This window comes from Amia ocellicauda, chromosome 5 (assembly GCF_036373705.1).
Source record: "Amia ocellicauda isolate fAmiCal2 chromosome 5, fAmiCal2.hap1, whole genome shotgun sequence".
NCBI lineage: Eukaryota > Metazoa > Chordata > Actinopteri > Amiiformes > Amiidae > Amia > Amia ocellicauda.
Window position 1 is genome coordinate 19,234,133 of NC_089854.1, and position 19,449 is coordinate 19,253,581.

At 39.8% G+C, this 19,449-nt stretch overlaps 1 protein-coding gene across 2 annotated transcripts in view; it reads right to left on the reverse strand.

Annotated features, from left to right (window-relative positions):
• Nucleotides 1-1,967: 1,967 nt before the first annotated feature.
• The window catches only part of vaspb (vasodilator stimulated phosphoprotein b), a 61,125-nt gene continuing 43,643 nt past the window's right edge, over nucleotides 1,968-19,449 (reverse strand). Inside the window, exons 6-14 of one of the 2 annotated variants that reach the window (XM_066704127.1) lie at nucleotides 18,113-18,354; nucleotides 17,856-17,995; nucleotides 15,761-15,812; nucleotides 14,015-14,054; nucleotides 13,594-13,636; nucleotides 10,230-10,280; nucleotides 9,431-9,506; nucleotides 7,636-7,693; nucleotides 1,968-6,773 (exon numbers count right to left, since the gene is read on the reverse strand). In XM_066704127.1, coding sequence (XP_066560224.1) covers nucleotides 6,736-6,773; nucleotides 7,636-7,693; nucleotides 9,431-9,506; nucleotides 10,230-10,280; nucleotides 13,594-13,636; nucleotides 14,015-14,054; nucleotides 15,761-15,812; nucleotides 17,856-17,995; nucleotides 18,113-18,354 — 740 coding nt within the window. In that variant the 3' untranslated portion in view covers nucleotides 1,968-6,735. The remainder of the gene's footprint in view (nucleotides 6,774-7,635; nucleotides 7,694-9,430; nucleotides 9,507-10,229; nucleotides 10,281-13,593; nucleotides 13,637-14,014; nucleotides 14,055-15,760; nucleotides 15,813-17,855; nucleotides 17,996-18,112; nucleotides 18,355-19,449) is intronic. The other variant, XM_066704128.1, reaches the window with a different exon arrangement.

Consider the following 19,449-nt stretch of genomic DNA (forward strand, 5'->3'; position numbering starts at 1 on the left):
TGCTATGAAGCCCCTAAATAAGATCTGGTGCAAACCAATTACCTTCAGAAGTCACATAACTAGTTAAAGTCCACTTGTGTGCAAACTAAGTGTCACATGATCCATCACATGATCTCAGTATATATACACACCTGTTCTGAAAGGCCCCAGAGTCTGCAACACCACTGAGCAAGCGGCACATGAAGACAAAGGAGCTCTCCAAACAGGTTAGCGACAAAGTTGTGGAGAAATACAGATCAGGGTTGGGTTATATAAAAAAAAAAAAAAAAAAAAAAAATCCAAAACATTGAACATCCCACCACTAAAGCCATTATTAAAAAATGGAAAGAATATGGCACCACAACAAACCTGCCAAGAGAGGGCTGCCCACCAAAACTCACAGACCAGGCAAGGAGGGCATTAATCAGAGAGGCAACAAAGAGACCAAAGATAAACCTGAAGGAGCTGCAAAGCACCACAGTGGAGATTAGAGTATCTGTCCATAGGACCACTTTAAGCCGTACACTCCACAGAGATGGGCTTTACGGATGAGTGGCCAGAAAAAAGCAATTGCTTAAAGAAACAAAATCAGCAAACACGTTTGCCGTTTGCCAAAAGGCATGTGGGAGACTCCCCAAACATATGGAAGAAGTACTCGGGTCAGATGAGACTAAAATTGAGCTTTTTGGCCATCAAGGAAAACGCTATGTCTGTCGCAAACCCAACACCTCTCATCACCCCGAGAGCACCATCCCCACAGTGAAGCATGGTGGTAGCAGCATCCTGCTGTGGGGATGTTTTTCCATCGGCAGGGACTGGGAAACTGGTCAGAATTGAAAGAATGATGGATTACACTAAATACAGGAAAATTATTGAGGGAAACCCATTTCAGTTTTGCCTTGAAGAATGGGCAAAAATCCCAGTGGCTAGATGTGTTAAGGTTATAGTGATGTGTCCCAAGAGACATGCAGCTATAATTGCTGCAAAGATGGCTCTACAAAGTATTGAATTGGGAGGGGTGAATAGTTACACACACAAGTTTTCAGTTTTTTTTGTCTCGTTTCAAAAAAAATATTTTGTACCTTCCAAGTGGTAGGCATGTTGTGTAAATGAAATAATACAACCCCCCCAAAAAACCTTTTAATTCCAGATTGTATGGCAACAAAATACAAACAATGCCAAGGAGGGTGAATACTTTCACAAGGCACTGTACCCAGAAGCCTTTGGAAGATCAAGACTTTTAGCCACGTCCCAAGTTGGAGTTGAGAGAGGCAGGCTGACATTGTCCGAAGTGTAGCAGCAACATAAATCCAGGCTGGCCGGCAGTTGGTTCTAGGTCTGAGGGCCCTTAGGAGTCATAAAATGGTTGGGGAAACACTGCAGGATTTTATGACAACACATCTGAATGAACCGAGAGACAGTACATACTGAAGTTTAACATCTGCCATTATTTGGTAAGTTTAAAATTTTACATTTTAAAAGTTGCTCATGATAGACTATCTGGAAGAGTGGTATGCATCATATTTATACGCTATATTGCAAAGATGGATAAAACCTTACATTTTTGGTTAGTGTGCATGTTTAAGTTTTACAGAAATCTTCACTCAGTGGCTAAAGACCAAACCAGAAACAGGGTTTGAAATCATTGTGAAACAATTTAAATGATAGTAAATGACTCGCTAGTATTAAAAGGTTGATCGTATTGATCATAATGAATAGACCTATATTCAAATCACATCTAAAGATCTACAGGTTACAGTGGGTAGAGTGCTAGTCAGTCATCCTAGAAATCCAATTGCCACATAAATGCACAGAATTGTTGACATTTTGTAAAAATAAATTCTATTGAAATTATGAACTTAATCTATGAAGATGCTATAAAAAAAAAATGGTACTGTGCCGATGTGCAATATATTCAGCAAGTTAAGATTACATTCAAAAGCAGGCAATTGCAGAACATGTGGAAAGAACTAAACAAATGCTCTGGATAGGGAAAAAGTTCAGCATTTCATTTTATTCACTTAAAAACTTTTTATTTTATTTATCACAGAAGACAAAAGATCCCTGATGTTATTTAATACAGCTGAACAGGATTTCTCATTTTTTAATTTGATTTCCCCTGAATGTTACCGAAATACACTTTGATGGTACTGTAATCTTATGTTCTTGTGGTATTAGGAGCCTACCAGATAGATGAAGATTCCCTAGGATCCATCAAATAATTATCTTAAGCAATCGTATTTGTGAACTGCTAGCAACCAAATGAGCTAGTAGGGTCAGTTGACACATTGTAATCTCTTTGCTCTTAATCAATGCTTGTAAAGCTGGATTATACTACCTGAAATAATTATTTTACTTCACTATGACAAAACAATAGTGTAATAAAATAACCAAAATCAGAGCAAGATATGGTGCAACCAAGGTAAACTTGGTGATAATTTCCAGTTTCAGCACTTGAAATCAAAATAAAAAAAAGTTAAGAAATGACACCAACTCAAATGCAGTATATGAAGCAGCTGTATTTGGCTATAAAGGCAATTGCTGATATCCAGTGTTTCTACGCTTTTGTTCAGACTGTATTTCAGTGTAAAAAGGCTAAACTCTAATAGAAAAAAATATAAACCTGAATAATCATTAAAAAAAAAAAAGCAAAAAAAGATACCCCATTCACCAGATCACCACTAGATTTCAAATAAAATTGAAGCCATATTTAATATTTTTTATTTCCCTCAAAAAGAAACGTATATAAAAAAAAATGCCAATTCATATTCTTTTAGGTCTTTTTAATATATATGTATAAAATAGAACTAAACAAAAATAAAATAATTAAATAGAACAAAAAGCACAGCTAAGCTTAGAACCACCGCTGAAGCTTCCCCCCCATTCACCTAATCAGATCCAAATATTCTGCCTCCCAGGAAAGAGTTAATTGTGGAACCAAACTCATTCTGAAAAGAAACCTCGATCCACAAGCTTTAATGAAACATCCTCTAGATGGGAAGTTTTTTTCTTTTTTTTTTTTAATAAATACATATTTCAGCTTCACGGGCAAAATGGAATGAGGCATCTACCCACTGACTGAAAGGAGAAATTAATAATGTTGGGGACAATAAAATAAGGCATCCTTTGTATATGTGCACTGATTCAAGAGCACTGGTTTTGGTTCTTGCTTTATGTTGAGGGCTTTGTGATGTGGTAACAAAGACCAGGGTTAACTGTAAAACAATTTGAAAAAAGACAATTTGCAATTCCAAAGGCAACAAAAGGCAGATTAGCCCAATTGATCAGGGGGAAGTTGGATTTTTCTTAATTTTAATAAAACTAACAACCAACGTTGAGGGAAGGTGCTTGGGACAAAAAAGACCAAGAGGCAGATATTGAAAATGCATTTGATTGTCTACTAATGTGTAAACATACCCTAAGCTTGCTGCCACCAGACTATAAATTGTCCAAGACCAGTTTCCTCTACCATGCCAATCTGACGTAATACGATTATTTCTGTTAGAAAGTGCATGCCTATTTCTTCAGTACAGCAGTTTAAGACAATTTTAAAAGGGATTAGTGAGGTGTGAAGGGCATTTGAGGATGCATCAAGTTACAAAAAGCACTTCATGTCATGTCTTAGATTTCTTTCTTGGATTGAGGTTTCCAGACTGCACTTTTCCCATACAGTTCTTATTCCTCCAAAGAGCTGGATTTGTTCCCTTAAAATGCAAGCCGAAAAGCAGCGAAAAATCAGCATCTGACATTTGTGGCTTGGTTGTTGTCTCATTCTCTCTAATTTCTTGGAAATGAATACAGCCTTAGCCAATCTAGCCCTAGAGGTGTTTAATTACATTTAAAATGTTATTCCTGAAGGGTTACAGTGTCTTTTAGCTTTTGTTCCAACCCTGCCTACTACTTAGTCTGATTAGCTGATTAAGTGCATATTGAACATTTCTCTATAGGCTGCAAATGATGTAGGTAACAGAATCAAAATAATCTTAAAAGCCATCAAAATACCATAATTCAATATTACATTCATCCAATTGATTTATTAAAAAAAAAAAAAAGCTCCAGCTTGAAAATGAGAATGAGATCCCTATTCTACACTGAACATAATTCAGTGATTAAGATTGTCCTATTCTATTCATTCCATTCAGAACAGTTTAAATCTCCATTACATTTACTAACATCCCATAAGATTATTATTCTAGGTGGTCACTTTTGGTCCAAATCCAACAGTCTTACTTCCCATTTAATGATCGCCTGCTTAAAGAGTAAGTCTGGTAATACATTGGTTCCAGTTTCAGCTGATCATTTAAAATCCATTTATGTGATTGCAGAACCTCAGCTGGAAGGTACCCCAAAATACCGTACAGCCAACACACACCAGAGCTGAGCCTCCTGAAGAGGATCAATCAGCTTTCTGCCTCAGAATATAAATATATGCCTTTGACTGCAATTAGTTAATCAATTAACACATTTTAAAAGGAAAGACGGTCCAAGAAGATTGTTTCCCTATTCTGGTTAATCGGTAGGAAAGTCATGTCAGCCCTTTTAATGATCACCTGACATTAATGAGCATTTGATTAAGAACTGTGGTCACAGACCCAGATTAGCAGTGGTCTTGGAATGGCCAATGTTCAGAGTCGTGCTAGTATGGGTGTGTGAAACCAGCTGTAAGTGTGTTAAAGACCCACCCAGTGAGGTGTCACTATTTCATTGATATGGTTTGCTCATCCCTGAGTTCTTGATATGCATTAAATAAATAAAACTGATTGAAGTTGATCTGGCTTCTAAAATGAAACCCAGACATTGTGCCATTTCCCTTTCTATGTAAAGGCATCCTTTGGTTGCAAACTGCAATTTAATGTTTGTCCAGTTTCAGGTAGGTTTTAAGATCTTTGCTGCCTTTAGTGTAGCTCAACAGACTGAAGAGTGCTGTCTGTGCACTTCATGCAAAATAACTTTAAGGAAAAAGTTATGCCACTGGATAAACTGGGTCTTTAATAAAATGTGAATGGATGCATCACAATGAAGGGCTTTCGGCTTTCAAAAAAGGTGACAGACCAGTCCAACAACAACAAAAAACACAACAAGAAAGCAGACTGACCTTGCCTTATGCAAGTCAAACTTGTTATATGGAGCACTTTATATTGCTCAGGGCAGTGTGTGTAGCAAGGGAAATGCATTGGAACATTGATCTGGCTTTGCAAAGATGCCTTGATCCTTGCAAAATGCATGTTTTGAGGTGGATTTCAGCAGTGACCCCTTTCCTTAGTTTCAGCTTCTGAAATGGACTTCCAAGTACAATAATGCTGTGCATTTTAAGGGTAGCTTTACACAAAGGCTGATTGTAAGATTGTCTATTAACACAGAGTACCAGCTCTGTTTCCCTAGCTTGGTGAGTGTCAGGACATCACAGATAAAAGTCTGAGATGCAAAAGATGACCAATCATTTAATATTCTTAATAAGGCAAACTATGGTATTTGGGTTGTTGGTTTATGCTTTGACTGCTTAGCACATCTTTAAAAGTGCACCTTCAGCCCAAACCGGTAAAAAGGCTGAAATAGGCTATACAAAATAAGAGGACCTTAAGAATAGGATAGCAACCTAACCTAGTTGCCTTCAAGTCCGGTTTCTCCCACCACCCAATCGTACTGATTTTATTCATCACCTTATAAATGACCAATAATTACTAGGATTACATGTTAGGTATTGATCAATTAACCACATCTGGTCATTTGTTCAAGAAGGGAATTCTGCAGTTTTAGGAGCCGAATGGCATACAGATGTTCCCAATGACCTTTAAAAAGACTTAACTACCGAAAATAATACTTTGTCACTGATATGTATAATATACTGTATTTTAATGAAGATTGTATGAGGGGCACATTTAATGGATGAGGTCTAAAACCTGCTGCCAAGCTGCGCTCCCACTATTCTAGAGGGAAGTAGAAGTGGTGTGTACAGTTTTCAGTTCAAATCTGATTAAGTTATTTCAGGACAAGGAGTCACCTTGTGTTGTCAAGTAACAGAATCAAAAGCTCAAGGTCAACTGGCTGCTTAATGACAGGGTGGCACTTTTGTAGAGTACCAAGCCAATACACCCACCCAGCCCCAATCAATCTCTAACCGAACCCCAGAAATACTTGAAATGTTATTTTTTGCACAATAACCCCACAGTGGTAAAGCAGTTCAGCATGGGATGGAACCTGCAACTTTAGGTTGTGGCAACTCTTTTCCTGCTTTTATAGAGGCCTCCTTGTCCAACTGATACCACAAAAAGGACCAAGCCTCCACTGGCCCGAGGTCTTCCAATGTGGCTGACAAGCCTGATCCTAAGAGATTCTCCTACATATCCAACTGCACACATTAACTAACCCTTTCTAATGCTTAAATTGAGTTTTGTGCCAAGTTTTAAATAAGACAGTTTAGCAGGGAATAGAATCAGATATGTCTGTACATATAAAAAGATGCAAAGAATTCCCAACTCCACAACCTTCTGTTACTCCCACGATTACATAAACATAAGCCTGTAGGGGAAACGCACAATGCTCAGCAGTGGTTCTACAGCAGTGTGTGAAAAAGCAGGAGGGCAGGAGAGAGAGTGAGGGAGAGGGGATGTCCCAGGCAAGGGGGTGGGGGTGGCTGGGATGGGTTGTAGGAATGTCCCAGGGTTCAGGGGTTGTGGGTGAAGGTCGATCAGGTGCCACCAGCCTCCTCCCTTCCCCACCCCAGTTGGACTTCTCTTGTGGCTGGGCTTCTACAAACTATGTGGAGCCCCTTTTCTGCAACTCCTGGATGAATGCTGCAAGACAGAGAAAGAGTGGGTTTAGGAAAAGGAAGATGAGAGAAGGGAGACCATAAGTGATGAATAGAATGAGATAATGGAGGATTTAAGATGAGTGTAGGGGAAGTAAGGAGATTTGGCGAAGCAAAAGGGGAGGATGGAGAGAGAAAGGTAAGAGAAAAGGAGTGAGGCAAGAGAAGTCACATGACACTAACATGATACTGCAACAGAAAATGCCCTACCTCAGAACCCTTTCTTACTCCCAAGATTACAAGAACGTAAGCCTGTCATATATACTCTGTCTCTAATGCTGGTGTGACACAAACTGCTTTTTATACGTGCAAAAATACTATACAGCTTTTGCTTTAAACTATAGTATGAATGTGTATTACAGAGGGCTCTTTGGGTGCTGATTTCTATAAAATGGATATTGCATTTATTGACAAGGTATTGCTTTCCTGTTGCTCTTGTTTTCAAGTTTATATTTTTTGTTATAACTTATTTAGTTAAGTGTACCAAACAAATTAATATAAACCAATAAATATGTACTGAAGTAATTTTTCCTGATGTGCTTTAGTACAGAAATTTCAGTTTGGACAAAACTTGATATGTACAAATATATACAATATATGGTCATAAAATTTATATAGTTGGGATGGAACACTTATTTTTAAAAAATTACTTTGTGCAGACTGTACTAAAATAAGAAAGTTACTGGGTCATTCTCCCTAAACATGTACCATTGGGGGTGATCAACTTCACAATAGTTCCAAAAAACTAAAATGGCTCAGAATTATCGTCTGCCTTACTTATTCATTATAAACAATTTAGACTGTTTCATTATCAATGAATAGGTTATAATATCAGTTTTGGTGATTACCATTAATGATCTCCTCTTTGACTTTCTGCAACTCTTTGCGCACCTCTTCCAACAATTCCTGCAGAGATAAAAATAAGCATCTTAATTAGATATATTGGAAGAGACAACACAGATCCCAACAATTAAATTAATTGGATTAAACAATTGCAAATTGGATAATAAAATTAATGATGCACTATTAATCATAAGCCCAAGGCCAAGGTCAAGGCCAAGAGCCACAAGGAAATTATACGGAGAGCTTAAGGTCGTAATCATATTGTTTATGTTAGTAAAAACATATCCATAATTTATTCATAGTAGGACGTGCCTAACTCTAAATGTACAAACTTTGCAAAGTAACGGTTAAGTTAAAAGCGCATTAAGCCACTAAGCCATTAAGACTCTCCCTCTGCTGCCGTGTGGTCAGCCATGTGTGATGAGGAGAATGGAGATCAATAGTGCGATGATCATCTAGGATGCCTGATCTACACGTTGTTGTTGTTTGATCTACGCATATTTTAACCTTATATTATATGACCAATCCACGTCTTCCTCTTGTGTTTCATTGGTCAGTGTCATTTTTAACAAAAAATTAGATCGAATCAAACTAATTTCACAGTCAGTTTTCAAGGTGGTAAAGGGAATATACACTAGTCTTTTTTTCACGCACGTAAAGATCAGATGCATCATCAGATCCAGTGTGCATGTTAAATGTAAATATTGTGCTAATATGCTAATATCGTATTGTCTCATTTAAAAAAAAAAAAAAAAAATGTACCTCCATAGTACAGTATTGGACTGCCGTTGAAGCTATTTGATGTAGAAGACTGTAAACACTGAATTTAATGAGTTTTCTTTATCAAAACAGTTTAGGACCTTTCAAACTGAAGAGTAAAATAGCTTGTAAAACACCTGTTGCTCTATATGGAATAAAACCCTTTATTTTTTGCACATATTTTTTCTATTTGTTTAATAACTGCCATCTCTAGTTGTTTTAAAGAGCATTATGCAAGACCAGTAAAAATTCTAAACTATTAAAAAAAAAAAAAAAATTGCATTTAATGCTGGATTTTTTTTTTTTTATCCGATTAAATCTATTACTCGACATATTAAATCGATTATCAAAATAGTTGTTTGTTGCAGCCCTAATTGTAATATTTATTATTAGAAAATTTAATTGTACAGTATCTTATTACAGTCAGGGCTGCAACAAACAACTATTTTGATAATCGATTATCACCATTATATTAGGATTACCACAAGTCGGAATCGTTTAGCAAAGTGCGTTATTCCATTCAAATGTGAATGTTGGGAACATCTGGATTGGTATTTATTGAAGTCTTTAATATTAGTCATTAAACTTACATTTCATAATAAAGAATACGATCAATAACTTACTTATTAAATTCAGATGTCCCTTTCATCTCCAGGTATTTCCAGACCGGTGAAATAGTTGTGTGACTGTAGCACTATTTATTTATTTTCCCCCCCATGCACTAACTAGTTAGAGTGAATAAAGATTGTGTGTGTTGCAACAAAACTGATAAATTAAATCCAATTTAACTCCACTCTATATATATTTTTAAAATTCATAATCAATCATCAGTATGAGAAATTACATTTGAGCAGTTTTAAACACCAAGTCCTTGAAGTACTCAAACCAAGGACACCCAAGACTGCGTAGTCTCACTCACACCCCTGAGGCAAAGTCCAAGGACTAGACCAGGGAAACTGTCCTCGAGCCGCCCTCGAGGCTGAGGACTGGCCTCAAGGACCCAAGACTGTTACTGTTACTTGTGACCCAAGTGTTACAGACCTGTTTGATGCGCTCCATGTCGGAATCCTCACTACTGCTGGTGCCGCCATCATTGGGGATACTCGTCGACTTTACCCTGTTAGTACAGCCAGGACAGTGAGGGGGGACAGGGAAGACAGGGAAAGAATAAAGGGGAGAGATTGAGAGTTAGGTGGAGAGGGAGTAATGGACAGCAAAAGGAGAAGATATCAGATATACCAGTAACAGTGGAAAAAGTAATGTGAATGCATGGGAGAAAGACAAAGATTTGAGAGGGAGAGGAGGCAGAAAATGAGAAGAATGGCCAAAATGCAGAGTAGGAGGGGGGAAGTTAAAATGTGAGCGAGAAACATTAATTTGAGGTCTAACAAAATGGAAAGAACAAAACATTGGCCAGCAGGTGCCAGAACCACATGACACCCAGTCCCAGTGAGATCACATACAGGCAGGCTACTGACCATTCCCCTGCCATGGCAACACCAAGAGCACTTCGGCATCACAAAAGCCTCACTGGAGGCTGCGGCCACACCCACAATCAAAACACTTGCACCCAAACACCGCACTACCCAGTGGAAAAGCATTGTTCTCTAGCTTGTAGAAAGTGACAGACATGTGCATCAAGAATCATACCAGAACTGATCATTCTATCCTCGCTACAAGGCTACCGACTAATAATACTAATATGCACACTGCCCAGAGAATGGCAAAGAAACAGTCCACTACTGGAACTGCCTATCCAAAAGATACAGATAGAAACAGGAGCACCTGTTGGGCAGCTATAGAAGTGTAGCACATAGAGGGACAGAAGGGGGCTGTGTACCTGGGGGAGGGGGTACCCATGGAGTCCAGGCTCTTTGGCAGGGAATTATTCCTGTTTGGGAGGAACACACACACAACGCTCACTGACACAGAGTGGTATTGCCCCAATTCTCACAAACTGATTGGATATAGTCAGACACTCCCTAACACACACACTGAATGGTATCAACAGAATACTGCCCAATTCAAAGGGAAAACTGAAAGACTAACTTGATTTTCAGTCAAACCTCAAGATATCACTTGTTACACAAATCTGAATTATAGATATGAAAATAGGCCCTTTGGCCCAAATTATTACAAGACATTTTCCAAATTATCTTGTTAATTAAATTTGGATAATAAAGTACTCATATCTTAATAATGAGAATCAATTACTTCTTGTGGTTTGGTGTTTTGAAAATAACTTGGAAATGTTTTGCAGTTCACCGTTACCTTTATGATGTTAAATAGCCAGAATTGCACCTAATTAGTAAAGGTAAGTGCAAGAGAGTAAGTGCCTGAAATTAGCCAGCAGCTGATGCTAGGAGTATTCTCCAGGTCAGTCATGAAATCTGATGTATTGAGTTTTCCAACAGACACCAAGGGAGTCAATAATTCAGTTTTCCTGTGAATATCTCAGGGTACAACTGATAACACCCTAACCCCACAAAATAACATTTCGAGCAGACCTCTACACAGTTGTACTTAATATAAAGACACACATACATAAACACATGTACACCTGTAAATGTATTACAGTATTCATACTCTTCATTTGAAACTATATACAATTTGGTGATGTGATTAAACTGTGAAATGATGTCCTTGATAAATAAGTGCAGTTTAACAAATATTACTTAAAATGTACTTAGATACACATATACACAGACAGAAGACCGACCGACCGACCGACCGACCGACCGGATACTCATACCCTCCGATTCATAACTTTGCAGCCCAGGTCCTGTCAAGCTACTGTCCACCAGGTTTTAGGAGTTTTGTATGGTCAATTACGAAGAGCTAGTAAAATCCTGTTGACTGGTACCGATTCACTGACCAACTTTGGGGGTTCAGACGTGCATGATTTTGAAGCTAAATCCTGCAGGACTGTGGCTCTCCAGGATTAGAATAATGCTTAAATTTAGTATTTTAGGATCTGTATGGAGATGCACAGAAACAGACATGGAGATCTGCTTACGGTTAAATCAAGAACAAAAGCACAGTACAGAACAGAGATCAATGCTTAAAGGCCATAGATAACAAAAAGGTAAATATAAGCATTGACACCTTGATTCTATTTGGGCTTTGACTTAAGAGTTATTGATGAGTCTTACATTGCAAATAATGGACCAGAGAAAGTAGAGTGAATTAACTCCCCATTTGTCCTAAAGTAGGAGCTTTCATTACACTGGGAATCCATCATATCTCCAATTTAGAGATCTCGGTGAAGACTCAACTCCTGCGGGATTAGTGCGCGCCATTTTCAATCTGGCTCCAACCTTTAACAGTTGGGGTATGAAACATCAGCTAAATCAGTCACGGCAATGACAATGGTATTGATAAGCGAGCAAGAACAATATCATCGCTCAAGGTCCGGTGGTCCAAAAATACAGCATTGGCCTGTGTGTTTCAACCATTTGTATCAACCACATATCACTAGTTACCTTTTATATAAAGTGCTCCTTCAATGCAAATGTGTAATTTCCTCTGTTAATGCAATTCCCTTTCAAAAGACAGCCACTACCGAATTGGATGAGCCTTCTGACCTTTCATGTGAAAGTTATGGTTCGCAACACTGGCGGAGATGCTCAGCAGAGAAACCTGGCATTTTCCGCTACGCAAGAACTTGCTGAGCCAGGTGGAAGGACTCCTGTAGCACCCCAACACAGCACAGCTAATGTCACTGCCAGACAGTGTAGAAGAGAAGCTATAAATCAGCCAGAGCCCCCTCTACCAGAGCTCAGTACACATATAAGTGGTCTGTCTTCCGATCCACATGTCTGGCCAGGTATCAGTTCTGGGTGTCCTGCCCCATGACTACAATCCTGTGCTTCCTGCAACAGCTGCTGGAGGAAGGGAAAATCGGCATCCACTCTCAAGGTCCATCTAGCCCCTATAGCAGGTCTCTCCAGGAGCCCACTTCCTGGTGACCTAATTCCTGAAAGGAGTGAGGCAGCTGAGACCTCCATTGAAGGGCACAATTCCAGCCTGGGACTTGGAACTAGTGCTTCAGGGGCTTAGAAGAACTCCTTTCGGGCCCATTCCCACAACGGAGCTCTGCTTTCTCTCGCTTAAGGTTTCCTTCCTTTTAGCGATAACTTCAGCAAGGAGAACTTGTGAAATTCATGCCTTGTCTGTGGATAAAGCCAGTCTGTTCTCAGGAAGCAACTACAGGGTCACACTGAGGAAGAACCCGGACTTCTTACCTAAGGGTGTCGGGCTGTGCCAGAGCATACTCTACAAGGGTACAACAGCTGCAACCTGGACCGGTCAACGAACTTTCACAAGGTTCTACCACCTCAACTTTGAAGACAGGATGCGCCCCAAGCTCTGCAAGCGGCTTGCCCTCAGGCGCCGTGAGGCTCTGCTATACCAGTCTTAGATGGGACTGGGCTTGAGTCTGGAATAGTCTTCCCATTTCGGTAATGGCTGTCTTTTGACTTGAAAGGGAACGTTAGGTTATTGTCATAACCCTGGTTCCCTGAAAAAGAAAGACCACCATTACCCTTTTGGTGTCTCTCTGACAGATGACCTTCTGAACAAAGAAATGGCAGGTTGCTACTGGAAGGAGGTTCCTTTTCATAGACGCCGGGGGTGGGACTCCTCCTCCCAGCAGGGCCCCTATATGGCAAATTTGGTACAAGTTTTCACATGATTGTTGGGTCAGAAGGCTCTTCCCATTCGGTAATAGAGGTCTTTCCTTTTCAGGGAACCAAGGTTATCACCATAACTTAACATTTATATGTGTGTTTCTAAAAAACTGAAGAAAATAAAGGCCCCATCAAATCATGTAGTTTCAGCAAAAGGGACTTATTTTTGGGGGGGGCTGTATAGTTTGTAGGATGCTAAACTGCAATTAAGGAACAAAATCAAATGCTTACTCTGACTATTACTTCAAAATACAGTGGTAGCATGCAGAATTCTAACAGGCATAAGATTAACATTCACCAAGACTTGAATAGAATTTGCTACCTGCTATTGAATCTGTGGCCATGAGGTTTAGTCTGGGTCTCGCAGATTTACTCTAGTTTAGCAGCAAGTTAGAAACACAATATTTGTCATCCTGACTGCAATCTAACATGTTCTAAAGCATTTGCTTTCCCAGTCATATGATACCTGCCAATACATAACAGCAGAGCTCCAGACAGACAAACAGGAGTTGTTACCTGGGCATAGTGGCAGCCTTCTCCCAAGGTCTCCTGATTGGTTCTGAAAGAGAGCAAGTGAGAAAGAGGGGGATGGAAGGGAAGAAAATTGATAAATACACACTAAGCGCACTTTTTAAGACATTTTTAAGACATTTTAAATACATTAACAAAGTACGAATCCCAGCATTATTGTATATAATGAATCTGCTGTATTACTATCCTGGATGTGCAAATTTCAGCTTCACCCCCTACCCCCTTCAGTCATTTCATTTTATAATAAATGAGGGCAGATGAGCGTTTTTGAGAGTGGCCAGTTTATCGGTCATATTCAGTTCAGCTTTGCCATCCTTGGGAACTAGTAGAAAGATTTCTTAATAAATACATAGATATCTGCATATCAAAAGACAAGTGTACAGCCACATTGTTCCCCTCAACTTACCACTTTGGTCCAATTTTGTAGTTGGAGACTCTGAATCATCCTAGAGTAGGAGAGACCGACCACCAAAGGGGAGAAAAAGAATTGCAATTAAGACTCTATAGCCTACTTCTAGAGGGCATCTCAGAATTACTCCTAGTAAATTACTGCTCGCTCAGATTAGGAGGTAGAAGTTAGTCTAGTTAGTAGGATCCAATCGTAGGAAAAACATTTAGCAAAATTTCACAACAGTTTAGGTTAGAAGACAGCTCACTGTGATGCATTTTCTTCATTTTGGTAAAACAAAAACGCAAGATCACGTAGACTAGCAGAAGCGAAAAGACAATATGAATATGTTAAGCTAAATCAGCCTTTTATGCGTTTATAATTTGACACAAAATAAGTGTTTCCCCCCCCCTCATTCCTTCATTACAAGGATATTAAAGGTGCTACATGGAATTAAAATGCTAGATTAATTTCACATTCATAATCACAATCATACAATATGCATTAAACATGTTACTTAGGAAATTGTCCAGATGGAAACACTGGGTATATTCATCAAGGGCTTTACACCAGTTTGGTATTTCAGACACTTTCTGTATTAAATCAAATGCATTTGTCACTGCACATATAGTTTATTATGAATATGCTTTGTTTGAGTGGATCATTTTTTGGCTCTTTTACTATTATTTTTGTTAAAAAAAAAAAAAAAAAAAAAGTTGGATACAGAAATCGGTTTAATGTAAAACCCTTGATGAATATAGGGTAGCATTGATTATGAATTGATTAGGCTAGCATTGGTTATATAGACAATCATTGATTATGAATGCAATGTGTTTTGGTGATATTTGCAGCGCAGTAGTGGGGAAATCAAACTGTCGGACAATCTCGGGTGCCGTTAATGTCATTATGGTTTGATGGAAAAATCTGCTAATTGAAGGCTGCGATGATCCCAAATCATCACTGCTACATTGTTGCATTTTCCCTGTAGCCAGACACCGCAACATTGTCACCACCTTTCTCTCTGCTGACAGTGCCGCATTTCTGAGTGGTGGAAGAAACTACATTTCTGACTTCAGTCCAGTAACCAAGAATATTCAGTTTCCATCCAATCTATATTGCCACAATAACTCTTCATCATCACACCGCTGTAACACCTTTCCTTTTATGGAAGCTGCACTGATGCAGTCTTATTGCTGGCATCAGCCAACTCCTAACTAGTTAGGGGAGTACTTTTAATTCTAAAGAATCTTTATTAATAGATTTTACTCCTAAGAGTAAAAGTAGGACCAAAATTACTTTATGAGTACGGGCACAGAAGACAACCCAGACAGATTATATTAATTTATAAAAACTAAAAGTTTTGTTATATCCTCCCAATATTAACATATGTAATCTACATGTCGAATGCCTTCCTCTCATTTGTAAACTCTTCTCACTGCAACGACTCCTGTATCCTGTACCTCGCACACACACCGTCCGCTTTAGTCCACAGCGCAAACGGCAGAGCTGCAGCAGGATTGATGCAAATCTCACTGATAATGTTGTGGAGTCATACTTGTAAGAAACAGGAGTTGAAAACACATTCTAGATACTAGTATTTTAATTATTAATCTTATTTTGTATATCTTTCATACCACTGGATATCAGGTACACAGGAAAGTACTGTCCCTCCGCCTTCTCTCACAAACACCAGGCTCAGCCAAGGCATGGCCAAATAGTATCTAATGGGGTAACTGAATGAGAGAGGGAAAGGGGAATACTCACAATAGCAGGCTCCTCTTCCTTCTTGGGAGCTGGTTTGTCTGTTGCTTTTCTCCTGGAAGAGGGAGTATAATAATTTTAATAATAGTTGGGCCTAGCCCCTGGAACGGTCTTAGAATTTTTAACCCAGTAGCTTTATGTTCAATCACACAACCCGGGGTGATATAACTGCTAAATACAGAAGCACAAATGAGGATAATCGCGTTAGAACAAGTGTGCCAATATGTCCATGAGAAAAGGCATTACATGTATTACAGGTACAGTCTGAACAGGTATGTCTTAAGCTGATGCCAGACAGTGGTCAGGGATTGTACGGTCCTGACCTCATTCCAGCAGCAAAGGGCAGGGGTGGGAAAGGAGCATCTTACTGACTGTTCGTCTTCATCATAGCTGAATAAACTACTTTTGATATTATTCTACTGAAATCAGGCCCTGAGTGTTCCTTTTCTGCTTATCTATTGAAGTAGAAATGTTCTCCCCATCAGAAGCGAGCTCTGGAATATCCAGGAGGAGAGAGCAGACAGACAAGAGGAGACTTGGCTTCAAGCAGAGAATGCAATGCTGCATGAAGGATCCTGTAACTGAAGCCAAAACACTGCAGGTCCACTACATTCAGGTTAGAAACATAGAACATAGAAAAGGCGTGAGGGGATGCAAACAGGATGAGGGGAGGCAAGACATGCTTGATCAACAGTCAAAGGCTGCAGAGAGAGTGAGGAGGATTAAGGCAGGGAGGGAGGCAACAGAAAGGAATGGAGAATGAGCAGAGCCATGTGAAGAGTTGCAGAAAACAGCACGAGCCTCGCTGTGTGGTAGAAGGTTGATTCTTTATTCCGGCAGCTGCAGGGGAGCCTGACCCGAGAAGTTTCCTCAGACCGTCTCAACAATTCTAAGTTACATTTGATATTTTATCGGTTTTGTACAAGACATTTCTTTCCTTCTTGATTGGTGAAAACAAGCTTACTAAGCAAATTGTAACTAATGAACAAGAGATTACTTACTACATGAATGACAACTTACAACTATGAATGAATAACCTCTTGGTCAAGGATGCTAACACAGCAAGTTTTGTTAAACAACAAGCAGGGCGGGCAACAACAGAATGCAGAGCCTTAGTGATAAGACAACTATATTTGAAATTATAGAAATCTATACTGTTGAGAGAGGCTGCATCAGCCCTTGCCAGGTCCAAAGAGTAACGGGGAAAGAGTCAGCTTTAAAACTCTAGGAATGTGAAATGTATCTAGAAATTTAGTTCTTCACCAAGAAAGTCAGGGACAGAGAGCATTTTCAGAAGAATGAGCACAGCAATAACCAGATTGCAGAGGGTCAAGGTTTAGTGATTAGATATAAATGAAGTTAGTGGGTGAACTACCCACTTAAAGGGATGTAGAGAGGAAGGTAGAAGAGACAGGGCGGTAGATGTGGAGGGAGGTAGGGTTAAGGAAGATTTTTGAGAATTGGAGTCACTGAAGCTTGTTTGAAGGCAGAGGGGAAACCGCTAGGGGGAGTGAGGTGTTGAGGAGGGAGGAGAAGAAGGGCAGTATGGGAGGAGCAAGTCACTTTAATGAGGTGAGTGGGAGTGGGGGGGGGGGGGTTGTGGCCTTGGAGCAGAGGGGAGAGCTCTTAAAGTGATGAGAAAATGTAGAAAGAAGGTAGGAGGAGGTGAGAGGACAGAGAATAAAAGGGAGGAGGTACTGGACTTTTTACAGTTTTACAGTCATAACTCCATCCAGCACATTGTAGATGTTGACTTCTTAGGTCTGTTTTGAAAGGTACATTTAAGAAAACCTTGTGCTGTATGTGCTTGTTTTACGATAGAGCAAATTTACAAAAGTTATGCTAAAATTCTGATCCAAATTCACAGACATTGGTGCCTTTTTACCAACTGTTAGTAAAACTAGATTGTTCACAACCCTGATTCAAAACATCCTCAGATGTGCAGCACACACAGGTGCTTGTAATATATCAGTGCTGCTGGGCTAAAATACAAGCAAACCTTCGAAAAGTACAGTACTGAGTAAAGCCAAGAACCAAATATGTTCTCTAGTATAGGAGTACTGAAAACCAAATACCATAACCCAGGTCTCTGACTCACCGCCTGGCAAGAATGGCACTCATTTCACTCATGAGCCCACCACCACCTCCACCCCCACCTCCTCCTCCACTGCCCCCTGCTGGCAGAGTGGCACTATTGCGACTTCCATCAGCTTTGGGGGCACCTCCTGAGCCTTCCTCCTATAGGGGGAATGAAAGTATGCAAAAGATCAGGATTTTAACTGTAGAACTGAGGTCAGTTATGACTGAAATTAGAATCACAGGAGGCAACATCATCCACTCCCCACCCCCCCTAACCTTTGCTACTTTACGCAGTTTGGCTCCTGCCAGGGCTGCAGCCAGACCACTTCCACCTCCACCCGCATCTCCGCCTCCGCCACCCACTGTTCCCGAGGGGAGAGGAGGAGCAGGTGGGGGGGGAGCCCCAGAGGGTGGGGGAGGGCCAGGGGGTGGTGGGGGTCCAGGTGGTGGAGGGGGCCCTGGCGGGGCAGGGGGGCCACCTGGGGCAGTTGGGGGTGCTGCGGGAACCACTGGAGCAGCTGGAGAGAGGAATGAGAGAAACTCAAGATCTAATATTAAATCATTAAGCCAGCTTCATGCTTACTTATAAAAAACTAAGACAATTATAATTTAGATTCCTATGATACCATATTTATATCTATAAATTGTTTCTCATTTAAATGTTTATATTATCATTATTACTATTAAAGCTATGGAGAGTGCTTCCTGAATAATGCAAATTTGGTCTTTTTGAAAAGCAATAGTTAAAATACTCAAACCAAAGTCAGCCTTATTCTAGTGTAGACAGATACGCCCTTCTGTCAGCACAAGAACATGGTCACTAACAAGTGTGAGAGCCTGTTACACAACAATGCAACTTGGTATTCTTAATTTTAACAGAAATTTTATAATTTGTGGAATACATTTATAAACTACCTATATGAAATTAACCCAATTCAGTACAAAGCAATTAAAGTTTATAGTAATACGAGTAAGCTTTTCAATTTATAGTTATGAAATGATCTTCATTACTACCGGGGTGTTAATTTTTGTCAGTAAATAGCTAAACTTACAATCATGCAACGGTTAATTACAGTAATAGAAACTTATAGAAAGCAGGGGGGAAATAAAACAGAATTGGCCACTTTTTAAAAATTAAATTGGGCATTTTTGGACAATGGAATTTGCCATTTCTCAAAACCGAAAATCACAAACACACACACACACGATAAAGATAAGGTTATTACAAATGCATAGATGGGAGAAGGCTACAAAATAATATCCAAGTGCTTGGATATCCCAGTGAGCACAGCTGGATCAATAATCAGGAAGTGGAAGCTGCATCACAGCACCCAGGCACTGCCAAGAAAAGGCCATCCTTCAAAAGTCAGCGATCAAACGAGGAGACTTCGGAGAGAAGCCACAGAGAGGCCAATCATCACTCTGAAGGAGCTAAGAGTTCAGTGGCTGGGATTGGAGTAATGGTGCACCAGTCAACCATATCGAGAGCTCTGCACAACACTGTATGGCAGAGTGGCAAGAAATAAGAGGTTACTCGAAAGTACCATGTCACTGTCATGCTTTCTGGCAAACTCCAGATACCCCTTCAGATGGTATTTTAGGTAATGGCTTCT